A 20,393-nucleotide genomic window follows, 5' to 3' on the forward strand; every position below is an offset into this window, starting at 1 on the left:
AAGAGGCCTGACTGTAAAGGGGTTGGCCTATAAGCCCTTATAGGAGTCTTGAGCCTAAAGCTTTGTGTTCTTTCCTCTGTGACTTTATGTCTCAGTCCTTTCTCTGACCTTGTCTTACTTTTCTCCAAAGATCTCAACTGTTCACCTTGTGAGTCTCCCCTCTTCCTCCAAAGCATGGTTTTCTTGCCCTGGTTCTCTGAATGACCTTTTCAGTGGAGTCCTTCAGATGCCATGGCTTTCTTAGCAATAGCCGTTTCAGCACTGGAGTCTACAGACTTCATCCAGCCTGGTTACAGCCTTGCCCTGGGGGAGGCAGGTCACTGGGAAGATGCCAGCCTCATTACAGAACGTCTCCTCTCCTGGGGCCTGTGGAAGCCTGCCTAGGATGTGTTCCCTTGGCAGGAGGGAGGCTGTCTGTGATGGCAAGAGAGAGGATGGTGCTTTGTGTCCATTTTCCTGACCTCCCACCCTTGGTCTGCAGGAAGGGTAAGAGTACAGGTTTCTTGAAGATTTTCATTGAGCTAATTGCCATCTTCAGAATGGACTTAGTTAAATTAGGGGTTGCATGTACAGCTGCTTATAGGAGACAAGAAGGTCGGTGAGTGAAGGGGCAGGTGGTAGGAAAAGGCACAACCATAGAGAAATATTTCCCTGCTGCAAGGAAAACAACAACACATGCTTTATGGCAAATGGTTATCTGCCACTTGGTTTCAGCTTCAGCAAGACAGAAAATTGGGGACTGTGTTGGGCGTGAGAACTGGCGTCCCCTCCAAAGGCAGCTGCTGCAGTTCACTCACCCAGTTGTTACCATGCAAGAAAAAGGGGCTGGTGTTGCCAAGTCATTGATTTTTCAAGGGCAGTCAGAAATCTGAATTTTTATATGAATTTTCTATTTTAAAATTGTAAGCATACAATTTAAGTCCAAAATAAGACTGTGGACTTCATGAAGTTTACCAGTCAGTAACTTCTGATTTAAAGAAGACATGAGTCAGGATAAATATGCAAGATAAATATTCTTCTGAGTCTGTCTCCAGCTAGATTGTATGCAGCATGATGGCAGGAGGGTTGTTTTGGTTAGTGCAATACCTAGGGTCTAGCACAGTCCTGGGTCCATAGTGAACCTTGGATAGGTGGGTGGATGGATGGATGGAGGGAGGAAGAGGAGGGAAGGATGGGTAGAAAAGAACTCTTCTCAGCCTTTTCCTTCTGTTCCCCGTTCTTTATACCTTGAGAGGCCCCACACCCCCTTTCTAAATCAAACACTTAATATTCTCATGTGCTCTTCTCATCCTCCTTATACCATTTAAATCCCTTTTCTGGAATGATAGATATTAGTCATTTGCAGCTTGGTATGAATTACCTTTTCAGTGTATTGCCTTTCCCATGGGCATTTCCCCAGATGGGCTCTTAGAGGATGCTCAGTAAATGTATGTTTGGTGAGGGGATGGCTTAGCCTTCTAAATGTTAACAAACTCTCTTTGTGTAATAAAGATTGTGGACTTTCAGATATCCTTAGGAATGAGGGTGACACAGTGTAGTGTCTTTGGCAATGAGAGGGATAAGGACTGAGATGACATTCTAACCTGATTTCTGCTGTTAATGGTGAGTGGGTGGCGGATGACTTTGTTTGCCCTAAAGACCTGTACTGGGGAGGAAGGGGAGATCCCAGAGAGTTGTCCAGGCAGGTTTCCATTATGCTAGACTTCATGAAGCAGGAGTTCCTTTTAGAGCAAGGAAGATGTTGCCCCTTCCTCCTCTTAGAGAGAGGAAATGACAGGTCAGTTCCCCAGGGACATACCCAACAGACCTCAGCCCTCTCCCCATCCTGGTGAAGATCAGGAGGGAAAGAGATGAGCATTAAACACCTGCCATATGTCAGAATGTGTCAGAGATAGCATTCCTGAGCACTTACAAATGAAATGGGCGTGGGAAGGTTGATGTGTGCCTGAAGCAGCACTAGGAAATAAATAGCAGAGCTGGACAGAACCCGAGTCTGTCTCTGATGCTGGCAATGCCCATCGACCACTTTACCTGGAGAGGAGAAGTTCCACCTTTGCAGCCCACCAGTGAGCAGCACACTTACTAGCACGTTTTTGGCAGGTTCCCAGAGTCTTCCAAATCTGCATCCTCACTTAAGCCTCATACTAACCCTGTGGGTAGTCTTCCTGTCCCTGTTCTACAGATGATGAGGCAAGGGTTTGTCCAGAATCATATAGCAGGTGCCCCAGCTGCCAGCTCAAATCTGGGTCTTCTGCTCTATGCCTATTGCTCATTTTCCCCACACAATTAGAATATGCCCCAGCAGAATTCATCCCCTCCCTGAGCACCCCCAGTACCTGCCCAACTCATTTGCCCTTGTCTGTGCCTTTCACACATACACATCCAGACCCTCTCACATTCATCTTGGTAGCCCTTGACCCTGGCAAAGAAGAGGCCCCAGATATCGGATACATGGATGGATGAACTGGACCACTCCCCAGGGAGTGACCCTTGCCCCAGAGATGGGCTGAGCTGGATCTTTGGGCTAATGCCCTGTGTAGTCATGGTCTATACATGGTCATACATAGAGTCTCTCCTTCCTGTTAGGTGGTAAGCCCCCCAGAAGCCAAGAACTACTTAGAGGCTGCAGGCCCTGGCACAAAGTGGATGATCAGTAAATATGTATTCGGCTTCTTCTGAAGAAGCCTTCCGTGACAGCCTGAGTGAGATCTCCCCTGCTCCTCACATCTTATCCCCTATCCTTTTGTGCATTTTATTCTCAGTACTGACCAGTTCTTTTTCACCTGGTCAGTTTTCTGACTTTTCTGGGAGCACGAGCTTCCCCAAAACAGGCAGCATGTCAGCCTTTTCCCCTTACGGCTGGTGGGGTCCCTGGTCCCTGGGAGGCTCAGTAGATAGTTGTGAATGGTGACCAGACCTACCCATGAAAATCTTTGCTGTTGCCGTCAGAAGCCAAGGAAGGGACATTTGTCACATCCTGTGGCTTGGGGCTCTAGTTCCTTACCTCCACAGATCCCCATATGGGTGCAAGGGGCCTGGCCACCCTCAAAGGGTCCCTCCCCTGCCTGACTCACTGGAGTTCCCTAATTGCAAGGTGGGATGGAGACGCTGCACCTTCCTTGGAAGATCCCCTCTGGCATTGGGAAGGGGCCAGGCAGGTTAGCTGTATTTTTGAGTAAATAATGGAGCTAGAACGGATCTCCGAATTGGACCTTTGTGTTCAAAGGTCCTGCTTTTGTCACACCTCCCTCTAGCCAAGGTGCCATTTGACTCTCCTCATCTTACTGACTGGGGAAGCCTTGAGCATGGTTTCCTGCATGGTCCATACTCCATCTCACCCTGCTAAAGTCCAGGCCACAAATAAGCAGCGGATATGTTGCATCAGAAACACAAGACTCCCTTCCCCAGGGGCCAGATTCCTGCATCCCTGCCCTCCTTCCCCCTACAGGGGCCACCTGTGGGAAGAGGGCTATGCCTGAGACAGAACCTTCCTGACCCCTCCTGCCTGGGAAAGGCATAGCCAAAGCCCAGCCACATTGACTCTACATCCCAGACACTTTTATTAGGAGAGTGCCGCTTGGACACAGGTGGATCCTGTTTGCGCTAATTCTCCTCTTCCTTCTGCCCCTGCTGTCGCCATGAAAGAACTCAGTACCCGCTCCTCATAAATCTCTCTCATCCCGCCTCCCCAAACTTGGGATTTCCCACCCCAGGCAGCGCTGGTTTTATAATATTCTCCTTCCTGGTGCCTCTGATGTGGCAGTAAAATACGAGACCACCCACAGAGAAGGAAGCTTCCTGGAATCAAGAGTTTTCCCCACCCCCTTCCCAAGGCCAAGGCCCTGAGTGATTGGCTGGGATATTCAGGGAGCTCATTATAGGAATAAACATATTAGGGCATTGGGAAGAGGTCTGCATTAGGGAGACAGCCTTCAGGCACAGTGAGGCCCTCCATTTTGCCTGAGGTCAAACAGCCAGGCAATTACAAAGGCGGCAACCCCAGCCCCCAAGGCATCTAAAATTCCAGACCATCCCTACCCTTCCCTCTGCCAGACAGGACTGTTCAGAGGCAGCTCAAGCCTGAATGAGCCCCCGGCAAGGAGGCAGCAGTCTGTGTGGCCTGTCAGGAGACAGACTTCTGACTCCCAGCCAGGCAGGGGGATGGACTGCCTGACCCTCAGCTTCAGCCGGAGTCCATCTGCCAGGCTTTGCAGTAAACATTCCAGAGATGGGCAAAACAAGTGTTTCTCCTGGGAAGGTGAGGCCTTGTGAAGGCCAGAGCTGCTTGGGTGGTATTGGTGTAGTGTAATGTGTTCTGCGTTCTGGTTAGAATCGAGTTGAGGGCTACCCGTCATTCAGGTTGGACACTGTACCAGGACCCCACATTGTAATCAGTGGAGATTTTTAAGTGTACTACAACGGTGTACCAGTAGATGACAGTAAAGTGTCTTGAGGACAGGATACGCAGGGCTTATCCCTAGAAGAAGTGACTCATTTATCCAGTGACCAAACACTTATTAAACGTGCCTTGTTCCCTGGCACTTGGTGCCAGATACTGGACTCCGTGAGCACTGAAACACAGTTTCAGGTTTCCAGGAGCTCTCAAACTGGGTGTATGCGGTCAAGGTAGAGACAAATACCGTGTGGTTACAACAGGGAGTGATAGGTGTTTTAATAGTTGTTAGTATAGGATGCTGTGAGAACCCCAAGGAGGAACACCTAACCTGGCCTCACTGGTGGGGTGGGGGTGAGCACTTTCAAGGAAAACTTGATAGAGGACGTGAATGAAGATCTTGGAGGCGCCAGCCAGGCAGAGAAGAGCAAGAAGCCATCCTAAGCAGAGAGAACAGCCTGTGCAAAGGCTCAGAGGCATGAAGTGTACCACCAGGCTAGAGAATCGCAGGAAGTTGCCTGTTTCTGTGACGTGGGCAGAAAACCAGAGGAGAAATGGGTCAAGGTTAGCTGGATCCAAATCATGAAAGACAAGGAGGGTCTGAACTGAATCCCCAAATTTAAGTTCAAGATCTAAATCACCGGTGCCCCTTAGAGATTTAATGTGTCTTTGAACAAGGACTTCTCCATCTGGAATATGTAGGGACTGATCCCCACCCTACCTACTCTCAGGGTTGACATTAGGGTCAAATAGGAGGAGGGATGTGAAGATACATGCAGGCCTTATATACCAACAGCGTCTGTTTATTATTATTATCAACACCCATCACTCATTGAACTGGTGGAACAGATCAAAGTGAAGTGAATCACATTTCTGTTTTGTAACCTCCATGAAGGCAAGATTATGTTTTATTTGTGGATCCCAACCACATGATACCCACAGGCACAGAGAAAACAGTCAGTAGTTCTTTATTGTTGATTCTGTTTTAGGCCCTGGGTTATATACTTTGGAGCTAACTATGTGCAGGAACTTTTCTGAATACTTTATACATCTTATCTTGGTTAATCTTTACAAAATCCTGTGAGTTAGTTACTAGTATCAAACCAACTTCCCAAATATGGAAACTGAAACACATGGAGGTTGAGTAAGTTAACCAAGGTTACAGTGAGTGGTAGCGCTGGGATTGCATCTCTGTGGTTGCCCTGAGTCTACTACACTCTGCTGTCTTGTTGCATAGAGGATCAGGTGAATTTATCCCTATAGCCTTGGCTGTAGATGTTATCACCCTTGACAAATGAGAAAACCATGACCTAGAAGCATGTTGGCTTAGAACATGTGGTGAGTGAGTTGTAGAGCTCCAATTTTGCCCAAGCCACACTTTTTCCAGTGTACCAGTGATTGTTCTCATTAGTTACCCTTCTGAAGTCCCAGGCCCATCTAGTATCTCTTTTAAACCTAAACTAGAGGGAACCTTGCCCTAAATCTGACTCCAGCCCTTACTAGCTGTACCCCTTCTCATAGCAAAGGAGGTCCCTGCACCATGACCTTGCAAACTGTACCCTTAGACCATGCAATGGATACACAGAACCCTAGAATTCCCTGCCCAAAGGGACCCTGGCCCAGTTCATGCCCTGTGTATGCCGGTTCCCCGTCCATCCTCCTAAGTCATTGCCAAGGCAGAACTGTTGGTGGGGGCATGAGTGAAGAAATGAAGCATGGATCATGGGCTAGGCAATCCATGAGCCTGCACAAGAATCCTGGGAAGTGCAGGAAAGAGAGAAGGGTAGAAGGAGAATTAGGGAAGACTGTAGGGACCAAGACATGGCAATCCCCATGTTGCCTTATTCTGGGTAGAACTCTAAAAATTCCAAGAAGTCTACATTCTGATCCTTCCAGGCCATTATGAAGTTGTACTTGTTGAGGAAGGAAGACAAACGTGTTTTATTTTAATGTTTGCTGGATTTATTTATCAATTATAAATATTAGATATGTGATATAAATATTATAAATATTAGATATGTAAATAGGCCTCCATTTGCTCTTTTTCCCCAAGCCCCACAAATATTAGAAGTGGACTTATCCCAGTATCTGTAGTTTGCTGACACTACATTTAAAGGTTTGTGGTAAAATTCACACTGTGGAAAGGTCCCCTTTGCATGAGCCTCACTGCACACACATTTTGTCAAACACCATGCCTGGAAGAAGAAGCAGAACTTTCAAGTCACAATAACATCTCCTATCCCACTAAAGTTTTGTTTAGTTGACAGCTAAGCCTGTCGACGTTGTAAGAAAAAGTAGAGTTAATGTTAGAGCTACCAGTCAGTGATTTGGACAGTCTTGGAAAGAGACGAACTCCACTGGCATCAGAGAAGTGTACATAGAGACTTTTTGAAAGCAGACAGACTGAAGCTTGGTCAGAGAATTTGTAGAAAATACTCCTTCTTTCATAAATGGCAGGTTGAGAAAACAGGTAACAACATGGATATTCCAGGAAGAAGAATGGAAGAAGAAACTAAGAGTATTCTTGGATGTACTACTTACAAATTATTGATTAGAACTCAATCAAATAGCCACACCTAACTGAATGGAGAGTTGGGATCTTCCTGTGTGTGTGTGTGTTTGTGTGTGTGTGTTTGTGTGTGTGTGTGTGTATACCAATCTGTAAGCTCTCTTAACTGTGGCAAAGAGGAGAATGGGTATTGGAACAAAGAGCCATCTCTAACCCAGGAAGGTTTATGTAAATGCTTAACACAGTGCTCAGTTTATAGCAAGTGACTGAGAACTGTTTCTTCATACCCAAATCCAAAAGGGCAAATGGAAGCTTTTGTTACATTTGCCTTGTATGTGGGAGGACATCTAAACCTAGAGTACCCCAACATTTGCTACTATTTTTCAGGGTTGAGCAAAAACATAGACGTGGAATTAGAAGGCCAGGATTTAAGTCCCTTAGGGAAAATATTTCGTCTCTCTGGGTTTCAGTTTTGTCTTTTTTTTTTTTTTTTTTTTTTTTTTAATAGGATGGAAATAATAATGCCTTCTTCATGGTGGTGGTTGGAAGCATTAAATGAGAAAGGCTGTATGGGTTAAAGCCTACAGCAGTTTCTGGCACAGAGTAAATACTCAACAAGTGGGTTTTTTCCCATCTCTATCTTCACTCATTTATTCATTCAACAAGTGTTAATTGAACTCCTACTGTGTGTTAAGTGCTCTGGTAGGTGTTAGGAGTATTTGTTCCTTACTTCAAGGAGCTGTGTTATAGTTTAGTGAGACACAGGCATTAAACGCAGTTACTGATTATAACTAATTATATGTAATAAGTACTATGGAAGAAGAGTAAAAAAAGAATATGTGAAGAGAGGTAAGGGGGTCAAGATTAGAGTGCTTATACAGAAGAACTGGCTACTGGATGGATTTGGGAAATAATTAGAATGTAGAATCAGTGGGGACAGGAAGAGAGAAAGAGATGACAAGAATGAGGTCTGTGTTTCTGCCTTGAACAATGGGTAGATGAGATGTCATTACTGAGAAGACAGAAATAAGGGTATAGAGGAAAGATGAAGGAAGGATGGATGGATGGATAAAGGGATAGATGAGGGCTGCTTCCTTGGACAGATGGACAAATGGAGGAACGAGTGGATGGATAGATAATTTATTAAGTATATAGAGTATAACTATAAATACTAAAAATAGGCAATTCTGCATTATTTATATACGTAAGATTCTTTATGTCATTTGGTCCCTAAAATAACCCTTAGAAATATGTCATGAGGTATTAATATCTTCCTTACAGATAATAAAATTGAGACAGGGAGGTCGAGCCGCTTGGCAGAACCAGAACCTGAGTCTCCAATCTTCCCATCCAGTATTCTTTCACCTCTTGCCCACAATGCATAAAATAATGAGAGAATCAGAAGTCAAGGTGGGAGGAGAGAGCATGAAGTTACAAATGTGTCTGACATGCACCTCTAGGGGTAAGACCTTTGGGAGAAGAAAGAAAAAAATAAAGCAGTCTGCACCCTTACTCAGTAGCTCTCTTCCTTTCTTTCACAGGACCAAGTATTTTCATGGAAAGAAGGTGAATGGAGAGATTGAGATCCGAGTAGAGCAGGTAGGTTGGAGCTGGGTCTTTGATGCTATCACCCTGATATTTTCCATAGCTGGAGCAACCTTGGTCCTCATCTTATGTGGCTGCTGTGAGCTGAGATTACCAGAAAATCCTGGCTTATGCCTGGGAGTTTTACTAAATTCCAGAATTATTTAGCATAATGTTTTTGTTTTAGCAGCAGAACCTTTCTTCAAAGGAAATCTCAAGTAGGAACCCATTTTACAAAAAAAAAGACAAGTAGAGAAAAGAGAACTGATGAAATGGGCAAGGGGAGCTCAAAAATCTATCTGTTCCATCCTGTTCTACCTTCTCCCCATTCCCCTTATGGCCCCCAAGGCATCTCCTTGGAACTACTTGGGCTAGGCACCACAGTGGGTTTGAATCCTGGCTCTCTCATTTAATAGGTATGGGGCAGGTGAGTCAATTACTCTGTGCTTCAATTCCCATGTATTGTGGTTGGGATTAAATTATTTAAAACACCAAATGAGACTAGAATTACAAATACTGGCTCTTGCTGTTACTGCTAATATCAACAGCTAGGCACCTCAATTTATGGGGAAAGAAACATGAACTTGCTAAATGCTACATAGGAAGTCAGTGGCAAAATGAGGGCTAGAACTTGTGATCTCCAGATCTAGGGCTCCTCCCATTCATTCAGTGAATACTTGTTGGGGCCTACTAAATACCAAGCATGGAGCTCAGCCTTAGGAGAGCACATCAAATCTTGGGCTCTGGAGCCAGACTTTAGGTCGGAATCCCAGAGCCACTCCTTACTAACTGTGTGACTTTGAGCAGTACTAAGCCCTTTGCAGCTCGGTTTCTTCATCTATACAACTAGGTATTAATAGCATGAATTTCATGTGGTGATTATGAGGATCAAATGAGTTAGTCTCCAAGTACTTGAAACAGCACCTGGTACATACCAGGCACTTAGGAAATATTACTCATTTATCATCATCATCATCATCATCAAAGACAAAGAGTTAATAAGATAGACGAGGTCCCTACTATAAGATGAACTCAAAAAAGTTCAGTAAGAAAATAGAGGGTGTGACTTTCTCAGCATTCTTTGAATTTGGTGTGTTGGAGGAACAGAAAGCCTTTCTGAGCATCCAATTTGAGTTGGCGTAGTATTAAAACACCTTAAGCTTGAATTTCAGTTTGATCTGTGGCTTTCAAGTCAGTCCAATGTCTACTGGTTTTCCTTCCATGGCAAAGAGTAGGTTATTTTTGTTCACTTAATAAATATTTGTCAAATGTCTACTATGCTAGCTCATTAACATGTGGGGAAGGAGGATATAGAAGTAGAGGCTCTGTCCCAAAAAGTTTGTGGTCTAGGAAGGGAGGCAAGATAAGTCTTCATAGAACCTCAGTACAGGTGGAGTCCAGGAAAGAGAGCTCCAGACTTAGTGCTAAGGGCAGCAGAGGCCATCACTAATTGAGAGAGTGAGAATGGCTCCAAGGAGGAGGTAGTATTTGAAGGGCATCTTGACAGATGGATAGGATTTCAACAAGTGAATGTGGCAGCGTGAAGAGTAGAGATGGAAGCATTGTAGGCAAAGTTAAGAAGGCTGGAAGTATAGGGTAGGGAATGGTGGGAATCCAATTTGGTTGAGTCCAAAATAGGACACATCATCTTCTTCTAGCCCCAATCTGTTTGTCCTCCCATGTTCTCTCTCTCAATAAAGAGCACCACCCCCTTAATCTTCCATGTTAGCGAGAAACCTGCACAGGCTCCCCGGTGACTCTCCTCCCTCCACCACTATACCCATTCAACTACCAGAACCTGTTGACTCCACATCCCATGTCTCCAGTCCATCCACTTCTCTCCATCCTTATTGCCTAGATCCTTGGCTGAACCAGCATTAGCTCTCACCCAGTCTTTCTTATCAATAGCCCTCTAACTCTATCCTTTTTACCCACTTCCAATCTTCCAATTTATTTTTACTACTAGAGCTGGAATGATCTTTCTTTTTTTTTTGGTAAAGATTTTATTTGTTTATTTGACAGACAGAGATCACAAATAGGCAGAGAGGCACGCAGAGAGAGACTGGGGGAAAGCAGGCTCCCCGCAGAGCAGAGAGCCCCATGCGGGGCTCGATCCCAGGACCCTGAGACCATGACCTGAGCTGAAGGCAGAGGCTTAACCCACTGAGCTACCCAGGTGCGCCCCAAATTGTTAGCTTTTAAATCCCTTCCTCAAAGACTCCTCCTCTTACACCTTGATCTAAATCAAATCAGCTAACCTGGTTGTTCCCTATCATAACACTGAACTTTTCCTTCTTAGCCCTCACCCATATATATAGGGGTGGGATTATTTGCATGAGCATGGGGACCATGGCTATTTGGATCTCACTTTGTTAAGTAGCGCAGGGCCTGGCACATACTAGAACTAAAGAAATACTTGCAGAATGAATAACTGATAGTTTCCACAGATTCCAGACTGCTTGTCAGTTTCCAAGGGAGATAAATCACTGCTTCTTAATCCCCCTCAAAAATCTGGTTTTTCCATAAGCCATCTGGCAAATGCTCAGTTACCAGTTTAGCTAGCCCTATCTCATCCCATTTGTGAAAATTCCAGAGCCATGTTTTAATTTTACCCATTTATCTCAATGATGCCCCTTGTCCAACTTATGGATATAAAATCCATGAGTAGGAGCATCATTGGTAATTGCCCTAAGAGTAACTCATGCAGAGGCTCTGGGGACACTCAGCCAATCTATGAAGCCTGCAATCATGCTGGAAAACATTGGCTAATTTAGAGTCATCCTGATTTCCAGCCATCCCCCTCCATAGAAGCCAGAAGGCAAATTAGCCAGGAGACCAAATAGCAGGTTATTTGGGCCTTTTTCCCTGAAAGACATGCCTTCCTAAACCTATCTTAGAGCCTGAATTGTTTGCCTTTTCCCATCTGGATGAATGGGCGGGTCACATAAGCAGCCCCCCCAGGAATCTCATATGTATTCTCTCACACTTAGGAAAAGTCTTAGGATGGAAGCCACTGTTTAGTCTGAGCTGGTCTCACATTTTGGAAGTTTGTCTCCCAACTAAGGGCCAAATTAACCAGATAATTGCGCTGTCTGGGTTTTGCTGGACAGAGCAAATGAATTAGTTGTGGTTGGCCTAGAGGAAGCCTCACCCTTCTCTCCACCCTCTTCCCCCCAAGTTCAAAAACTGCTTGCCTCAGCTGTTGTAGAGCCAGGAATCCTGAAACCCTGGGGGAGACTGGGGAGGTGAGGGGGGTAGGGACTGCATCATGTTGCATTCCATTACCCAAATGCCCTGTTGGCTCTGTGGGGCCTCACAGCAGTGTCCTTGAAGGGTCTGAGACGTTCTGGCCAGGGTGGTTGGCGTGACAAACTCTCCTCTATTTATATTTAGGGCAAAAGTTTTTTTTCTCCACAGGTACAAGTCACCCCTCTGTGGGACTAAACAATGAGTTTGATGAATGGCTTAATCTCAAATAGACTCAGTTCTGAAAGAGGAGCAGACTAGGACTTGGTGGGACAGAGCCTTGGGCGGCTTCTTTCCTCTCTCATAAAAAAGGCTGCAATTACAATGGTCAGTCTTTCCTCAGTGATAATAGAGGTACCAAGGCATAAGCAATGACAGTGTCTTGCTCTAGCAGATGGAGAGAAAGACAAGAGAAGGTAAAGAATCTGCTCTTGACACCAATGAAGGAAGCTGGACAAGTCACAGGTTCACATATGAATGCCAGTGGCTCCCTTTGAGTCCTGCCTTCCTGTGACACTGGAGTTGGGATGGAGTTAGGTAGATGTGTGGATCCCAGGAAAGGCTTTCGTGATTCAAATGCTATTCATCTTCTGCTCTTTATTTGTTTCTTCAACTCACATGTCTTAGGAAAGCAAAGGTGGGATTTTTCTCTTATAATAGTTTAAACACTCTTTCCATGTTATGGACACTGCTGGTAAACATTGGGGTACATCGGGGTAAATACCTAATAGTACAATTGAATGGGAAGAGATCAGAGAGGGAGACAAACCATGAGAGACTCTTCACCGTAGGAAACAAACTGAGGGTTGCTGGAAGGGATTTGAGGGGGGGTGGATTAATTGGGTGACAAGCATTAAGGAGGGAACATGATGTGATAAGCACTGGGTGTTAGGTGTAACTGATGAACTGATGAATTACTGAACTCTACATCTGAAACTAATGATGTCATATATGTTCACTAATTCAATTTAAATATAAAATAGTTTAAACACTCAAGACCATGATGTATACATTTTGCATACCCACTTTAGCCTTCCATTCACAGTTCTTTATATGTCAGCATTTCTTGGAATGGATCTTTGCTGTAGATAGTCTATTGACCATAAAGACCATGTGGTATTTCAAGAAATAGTTGCTAAGAAGATAGAGAAATGAAAGTTGGATGTTAATTCAGATCGATAGATCGGTAACAGGTTGAACATTACCCCCTAGGAAATGATTATTTGATAGAAATATACCTTGAGAGAAATACATGTAATGGCAGAGCCCTTGACTTTATTCTTTTCCTTAATAGAGACTTGTCAAATTATGTTTGCTGATGACTTGAAGCTGAATGAGAGATACAGTATGCTACATTAAATCTGAAACAATCAAATGGAATATAATATAAGGCCCTATGGAAAAACTGAGCTGAAGAGCAGCAAGATTAGGGAGCCTTAGCTAATTAAAATCACATGGGGAAAGAAAAGATCTAAGATTTGAACAAATTCTTAATTTTTGTGGAGGAAGGCTAGTGTGGAGATTAAGATTGTAGCTTCAGAGTAGGAGGGACTGGAGATGGATCTCAGCTCTACCACGTTTTTTAGTCTTAACCTTCTACTTATAACATTTCTATGCATTTTCCTCATGAAAAATGAAGATAATAATTTCTACCTCCTAGAGTTATTGTATGAATTATATGAGTCAGAGTAATTATATGCTTACCAAGGTTTCTGGCACATATATTAGGTGCTCAATAAACTACAGTTATGGTTGCTACTCTCCCCCAAAACCTGATGCCTCTTCAGGCTACATTATTAAAGAACAGCATTTAGAATCCAGGAAGGTGATGCTGCATAAACACATGTGTGTACACACACACATGCACATGCACACACATATCTTACACACACACACGTACTTATACCGGTCAGACTCTAGTGACAGATCCAGTTTTGGTGTCACACCACAAGGGGTACTCCATGAAATGCCCCGTGAGGAGAGTGATAGGAGTCAGTGGAATCTGACATCTGTGAGCCAAGGGGATCAGGTTAAGGAAATGGAGATATTTAGTCCAGAGACAGAGGTCTTTCCTAAGATCGCATCTACTCACTGCAGAGTGTCTACCACCTGAATGCTTGGGTGACCGTTTTTCATTGTTGGGATGAGCACCAGCATTGCCTCCATTTTATAGAATCTGAGACTCAGGGGTAGTAAGTGGCTTTCCCAAGGTTGCCCAATTTATAATTGGCAGGAACTTGTCTTTGAACGCAGGCAATCTGATTTCAGATCCCTCCTATTATATCTAGTGCATTTTTCTTCCAGTGGTGCAGATATCAAGAGCAATAACCAGATGTGTTGGTTAAGTCCCTTCATGTGCATAATCTTATTTCAGCCTCCCCACAACCTTTGAGATGGACATTACAATGCTCGCCATTTGGCAGAAAAAGAAAATGAAGCTGAGAAAGGTTCCATACCTTCTCTGAAATGAGTGATAAAGGATTCATGTGCAGGTGTGCTGAAAAACCACCCCAGATTGCCTCATTGGAGTTAGAGTTCAGTTCAGGCTAATAGTACTATCCTGTAAGAACATGGATTTCAACTTGGTATGAACATACTATGAAGCACTACTGAGTAATGATGAATGGCCCATGCCCCTTAGGTAGATGGGGAGTTCCAGCACAAACTGGGTGGCGAATGTGGCGAATATTTCACAGAAAATTTAGGTACCTTATCAGAGATAACCTTTATTATTTTTCTCTTTTATTTATTTTTGGGGTAAAGGTAATATACACAAATAGCCAAAAATTGAAAAGGTAAAAAATGATATCTGATGAAAAGTCTACCTCCAACCTTTCCCCAACTTACCAATTTTCTTTAGCCATCCATTAACCAATTCATTTAACAATTATCACTAATTCCTTGGGCAACTTTACAGAGAGATTTTAAATGCAATGATCAAATATACATGTATGTATGTTTTCCTTTGTTTTTCATAAATGGTAGTTGCTTCAAAAAACAAACCAGTAGGTATTTCAGAAGATTTAATAGGAGGATTGATTACAATGGTTCAAAAGGGAAAATGTAACTACCCAGACCACAGCAGCCCTATGTTCCCTGTTGCTGTTGTCACTACTACCATGGCCAATGGAGAACCACAAGTCCGCACTCCCACTGATCTGTGGGAATTGCCACCAACTCATTGTAGCCGCTGAGGCTGTCAGTAGCTGCCTCCGGAAGCAGAACAATTGCTACCTCCTTCCTGACTTCAGCTCTTGCATAAGTGGCTCCCATTTGTAGAAATTAAGTGGGTATGCATGTGGCAAAAGAATCTGGGAAACATTAGATTTAGGCTTTCAGCCCCCACAGTACAAGAGAGAAGAATGGATGTGGGTCTGAGGGGCCATAGACATTGTGTAGCACAGTCCGACCCTTTAGCTTCATACCCTTCTACTTATCTGTACTGTTCTGCACCCTGACTTCTCACTTAACGTACTGGTTGTTTATTCCATGAGAATACATGCAGAGCTGCCTCATTCTTGTTAGTGGTTGCTTGGAATGCCGTCATATGGATATCTAGTAATTTATATTCCATAATTTTATTATTACAATTAATGCCAAAGCTATGTCATTGCAAATGTTTGTTAGCATATCCATAGGATTCCTTCCTAGAAAAAGAACCACTGGTTCCAAGAGCTTCACATGCCTTGAGTATTATAATACACCTGGAGGAATAAAGGACTTCCCCTAGCTGCTGGCATTGCTACCAGAAGCCAACCCTCAGCTGTCAGCCCTCTTCTGAAAGTGCCTCTGGTGAGGACAGCTGCCTTGCATGAACCAGCATCTGAGTTACCTGGTGGCAGCTACATTCAGTTACTGGTGGTACAAAGACCTTGCTCATTTACCCTAATTTGGGACAACTCTGAAGGGCCATCCCAGCTCCAGAGCTCTTTGTGGAGTTGACAGAGGCCTTTGCTGAGATGGCAGTGAAGCCCAACTTCTCCTTCTACCCAATGCTGCATCCTTCCTTTTTCTTCATATCCGGCAGTGGTGATTCCCGGACTGCTCCCTGATGAACCTCCCACAGACTGATGTCTATCTCAGAGTACACCTCCCATTATAAATATACACTTATAATTCCGATAGATATTGCCAGATCACCCTCCACAGAGGTTGTATAGATGATCTATCTATAAGACTCTTCTGGTGTGGATTTCTAGGGCTGTAATTGACCCATGGGTTCTGGTATCTACAATGCACATAACGTTCTCCTGGTTTCGGCTCAAGCACTGATGCTGAATTCTGAAGTGCTCCATAATTTGCTCTTCCTATTTGACCTCCTTGTGTTTGAAATTCACCAGAGCTTGGCGTTTCTCTGCAGGGCTGAGTCCGGCAGAACTCTACCCGCTCTGATCCACTAAGCCTTGTTTTGTTAACAAAATCCTGCAAGATTTATTTGTTTGGCTTGGCTTACCCTGACCTCAGACGTTCTGTTTTGTATTATTTTTAAAAGCGTGCAGGTCTCCAAGGAGGCCTTTTTCTTTTCAAATCTAAGAACCAGCTCGGGGAATGAAAAAAGCAGGTGGGACACTAGGGCGTATTAACTGAAACATAACTCATTAGAGGAGCAAGTGTGTCTCTTCTTAACCATGGCATTTTTAATGTGAGTGAGTTTAGCACCATCCTGGCTCTGTCTTTAGGCTCACCAATTTAAGACAACAGAGAAATGGAGAAACAATAGTAATGGTGATGGTGATTAACTTTGAACATTTTCTGTATGCTGGGTGCCATGTTAAGTGCTTCCTGTGCCTTGACTCATCCCGAAAATGCCTGTTGCTGAGGAAGCTGAGGCTCAGAGATCTTAAATAAATTGCCCAGCCAGGGTCACACAGCTGGTAAGAATGTGATGCCGCTGGGATCTGAACCTAGGTCCAGCCGATGCCAGGGGCCTGCTTAACCAAAGTAGATCTCTCAGAGTATATGTTGGGTCTTGAATTTGTCTTCATCGGGCTTTTTTGCATTTCCCTTCTTGGCTTAGGTTCCTCAAGCACATAATACCACCGTCCCTTCCTATTCACCTTACTCTTTTGATCTACTAGATAAATTATAATTTTTTATGAGATGTCCTTCTAGCAAAAGACTCCTTTATTTACTAATCCTGGTGGCTCTAACTCATCATTTGATGTTTCTGGCTTATTGCTGGATAGTCCTTCTATTAATAATTCTGTTTGTTCTTTGTTTTCCTCCAGGAGTAAATGTTTACTATTTGTTTCTAAGTGTAGTTGTACACTTCATACGACATGAAGACTATAAGAGCTCTAACTCTGGAGCCAGACTACCTGGGTCTGAGTCCCAGCTCTGCCACTCCCTAAGTGACCTTGAGCAAGTAACTTGACTTCTCTGTACTTCAGTGTCTTCAAATATAAGATGAAATTAATAATAGTGATAATAGTAATCACAAGATGTACCTACAGAGTTGCACAAATGCAGTAAATCACTGCGTGCGAGGTACTCAAAGCAGAGCCTAGCATATAGAAAGCGCTCATTAAGTGTTACTAACTCGTTTTACAGTCTCCTTTACATTGCTAAACACATGTCATGTGAGTAATTTCTGGGTGTCAGTCTCAGGGATTATTCAGAAATGGAAAGGATATAATCCATGCTTATGCTGTATTATAGTTGGGGGGAGGATAAGAAATATAAAACATTCCTGCTTATGTGTGTGTTTTTATCATTTACATATATATCCAGTCATATCTCCCCATACATATGGCATTCAGCTGGCATCTTGTGCAAACTTCTTCCTTGACAGCTGATAGCACAGGTCCTGGTCAAGGTGTTCAATAAGTGTCTGTTGAGTGAATGTTTGGTACAATCATGGCACGGTGGGGCTAGAAAGGGAACTTAGAAATCATCTAATCCAACCTGCTTGTTTAACTGCTGAGGTTCAGAGCACGTAACACACCAATGTAGAGACTCCAGACTCCCATCTCCCGTGTCACCAGTTTTCCTACTGTATCTCTCCACCTGCCAATGTTATCTTTTATCTTCCCTATTTAAGAAGCCATTAGTCGGGGCACCTGGGTGGCTCAGTGGGTTAAAGCCTCTGCCTTTGGCTCAGGTCATGATCCCAGGGTCCTGGGATCGAGCCCCGCATTGGGCTCTCTGCTCAGCAGGGAGCCTGCTTCCTCCCCTGTCTGCCTGCCTCTCCACCTACTTGTAATCTCTGTCTGTCAAATAAATAAATAAAATCTAAAAAAGAAGAAGAAGAAGAAGCCTTCTGATGGTTTTGGTAGCAAGCAAGTTAATCTTAATGAGTTAATGAGTCAGGAAGTCCATGTTTTCCACATTTACCTGCAAGAGGCCTTCTTGTGGGGGTTGGAGGGTGTCTAGGATGAATTCTGAGCCACAGCTGATGGCCAGAGGCAAGCTCCACATTTTGAAGACTGGGGGAATATTGAGACCGTGGTTGGATGAACCCTGCTGCTGATTCTAAATGTGACAGGGACTGCTTTGTCAGGTGGACATTTCTTCATGGCCTACCTCCCTGGTTTGGCTGTACTACTCATTAGCCCCTTAATCAAAGACAAGAGGAAAGGAACCATAAGAATGAGGGCAAGTCCATCTTCTTGTACTGGGAAATTCAGCTCATAGTGCCATTGCCTCTACTTAGTATGTTTGGTAATTTTCCCCATCCTCACTGCCACATCCCTCCATCAATATCTGCTCTGCCCCCTGATAGTATCAGAGCTAAATGAGACTCCACTGAAAATTAAGCAGCAGTTCTAAATGAGAACTTAATAAGCTCTTTAATTTCTTGAAGGATGTGTATTAAAAAAAAAGAAGAAGAAGAACTTGACTTACCTCAACCCACTCCTTATTTCAAGAAATGCTTACTGAGCACCTGCTCTGTTCTTGGCCTTAATGACAGAACCTTCCACTTGCACAGTGTTCTCCCCCTGCTGGAAGGTAGACATTTGGGGACAGTGACTGTAATGCATTAGGGACCTGTGCAAACCCTAGTGAATACAGAAGAGAGATCACCACCCTTGACTTGGGACATTCTTAGAAAAGGTTTCACAGAGAGGTTAATGCTGGTGGGGATTTGGGGAAAAGAATTAGCTTTGCATCAGGCTATGAAGCAGGCAGATATGCATATCAGGCCTCCCAGCTAAAGCATGATTTAATCTCAGCTTGTCCCTTATGGGGAAAATGACCAGAGTATAGGGTGCATGAGGGGGTGTGGGTTGGGAGATAAAGCTGGAAAAGAAGGTAGAGAACAGCCTCTTTGTGTGGCAAGGCAGGCAGCTGGAAATCATGTTAAAGAGGCTGTGGGGACATACCTGCTAGATTTTTAAGCTGTGGAATGATATGATCATTTTCATTTTAGTTTTCATTTTAGGTTGCACAGGCTAATAGTGCTTTAGAAGTCTGGCTGGGTGGGAGTGGTGGCAGGAGACTTGAAACAGAGGAACTCCATCCTGAATTGAGTGAAAAATGCATCTTACCCTTGAGTACTGTGCTTGGGGTGGTTGGGTTCAGAGAAAGGGCTTGGTCACTCTCCAGCGAAAATATGTAAATCCCTGCTACATGGTCTTTAGGTTCATTCTGTACCTGCAGCTTGCATTTGAAAAGGAAAAGAGATGACCTATTTTTTTCTTAAAAGCAGAGAGGATGGAACCAGAGCCACATGTGTTTGAGCTGGCATCCCATAAAGCAGGCGCTGTCAACTACTCTTGTTCACCACCTTTGTCCCGGCCACTTGCCCTCACCCATTTCTCCCTCCACATTCCAGTTTACTCCCAACCTACCTAATCTCTGGCCTTGTGGTTGCCTTCCACTGCTTATTATATCCCTCCTCTGCCCTCTCCTCCCTACTTCTCCCCTTTATTACAGCCTCTCCGGCTTTGACCTTTTCAGCTTTTGCTTGGCCACACTTTGCATTTACTGCCAGCTCTACTGTCATCTCTACCATTTGGGGTCTGGCTCACTCCCTGATGAGAGGAGCTCCCACTGGCTTCACCCCACTCTGCCAACAGCCCCTGCCCGGATGTGCTTACACACGGGATTTCAGCCTTTGCATTTCAGTAGGAATCAAGGGTTATTAATTAACCCAGGGTGGAGCCTATTATGAAACATCCCAGAAAGCTGGAACAAACCAAAGGGACTTCTGAACTCACAGCAGGGAAAAATGCCTTTTAATTGACTAGGATGACTTCACCACAAAAATCTGTCTAGCTGTTATGCTAAACTGGAAACTAATCTATTAGATTGTCTAAGGAATCTCCCAGCCCACCCTGACCAGAATCTCCTGAGGAGGAGAGTCAGGCCTGCACATAAATAGGGCTTATGCTTTGAAATGGATTCTTTTGGATTCTACCCAGATTGGCTGCTGCATTTTCCAGTTCCTGGGAAAGAGAGGGGAAGCTGGTATCTGAGAGTAAGTTTGTATGTCTTACAGTGTCTACCTTTAAGATCACATGAGATTTCTTTGTCTTTTTTTAAAAGATTTTATTTATTTATTTATTTGACAGGTAGAGATCACAAGTAGGCAGAGAGGCAGGCAGAGAGAGAGAGAGAGGGAAGCAGGCTCCCCGCTGAGCAGAGAACCTGATGTGGGACTCGATCCCAGGACCCCAAGATCACGACCTGAGCCGAAGGCAGCGGCTTAATCTACTGAGC

The 20,393-nt window shown here is 44.1% G+C and overlaps 1 protein-coding gene across 2 annotated transcripts in view; it reads left to right on the forward strand.

Annotated features, from left to right (window-relative positions):
- The window catches only part of SYN3 (synapsin III), a 453,479-nt gene that overhangs the window by 46,446 nt on the left and 386,640 nt on the right, over positions 1-20,393 (forward strand). For both annotated transcript variants that reach the window (XM_059402159.1, XM_059402161.1), the window contains exon 3: positions 8,444-8,501. In XM_059402159.1, coding sequence (XP_059258142.1) covers positions 8,444-8,501 — 58 coding nt within the window. The remainder of the gene's footprint in view (positions 1-8,443; positions 8,502-20,393) is intronic.

The sequence above is a fragment of the Mustela nigripes genome, chromosome 6 (genome assembly GCF_022355385.1).
Source record: "Mustela nigripes isolate SB6536 chromosome 6, MUSNIG.SB6536, whole genome shotgun sequence".
In the NCBI taxonomy this organism is placed as follows: domain Eukaryota; kingdom Metazoa; phylum Chordata; class Mammalia; order Carnivora; family Mustelidae; genus Mustela; species Mustela nigripes.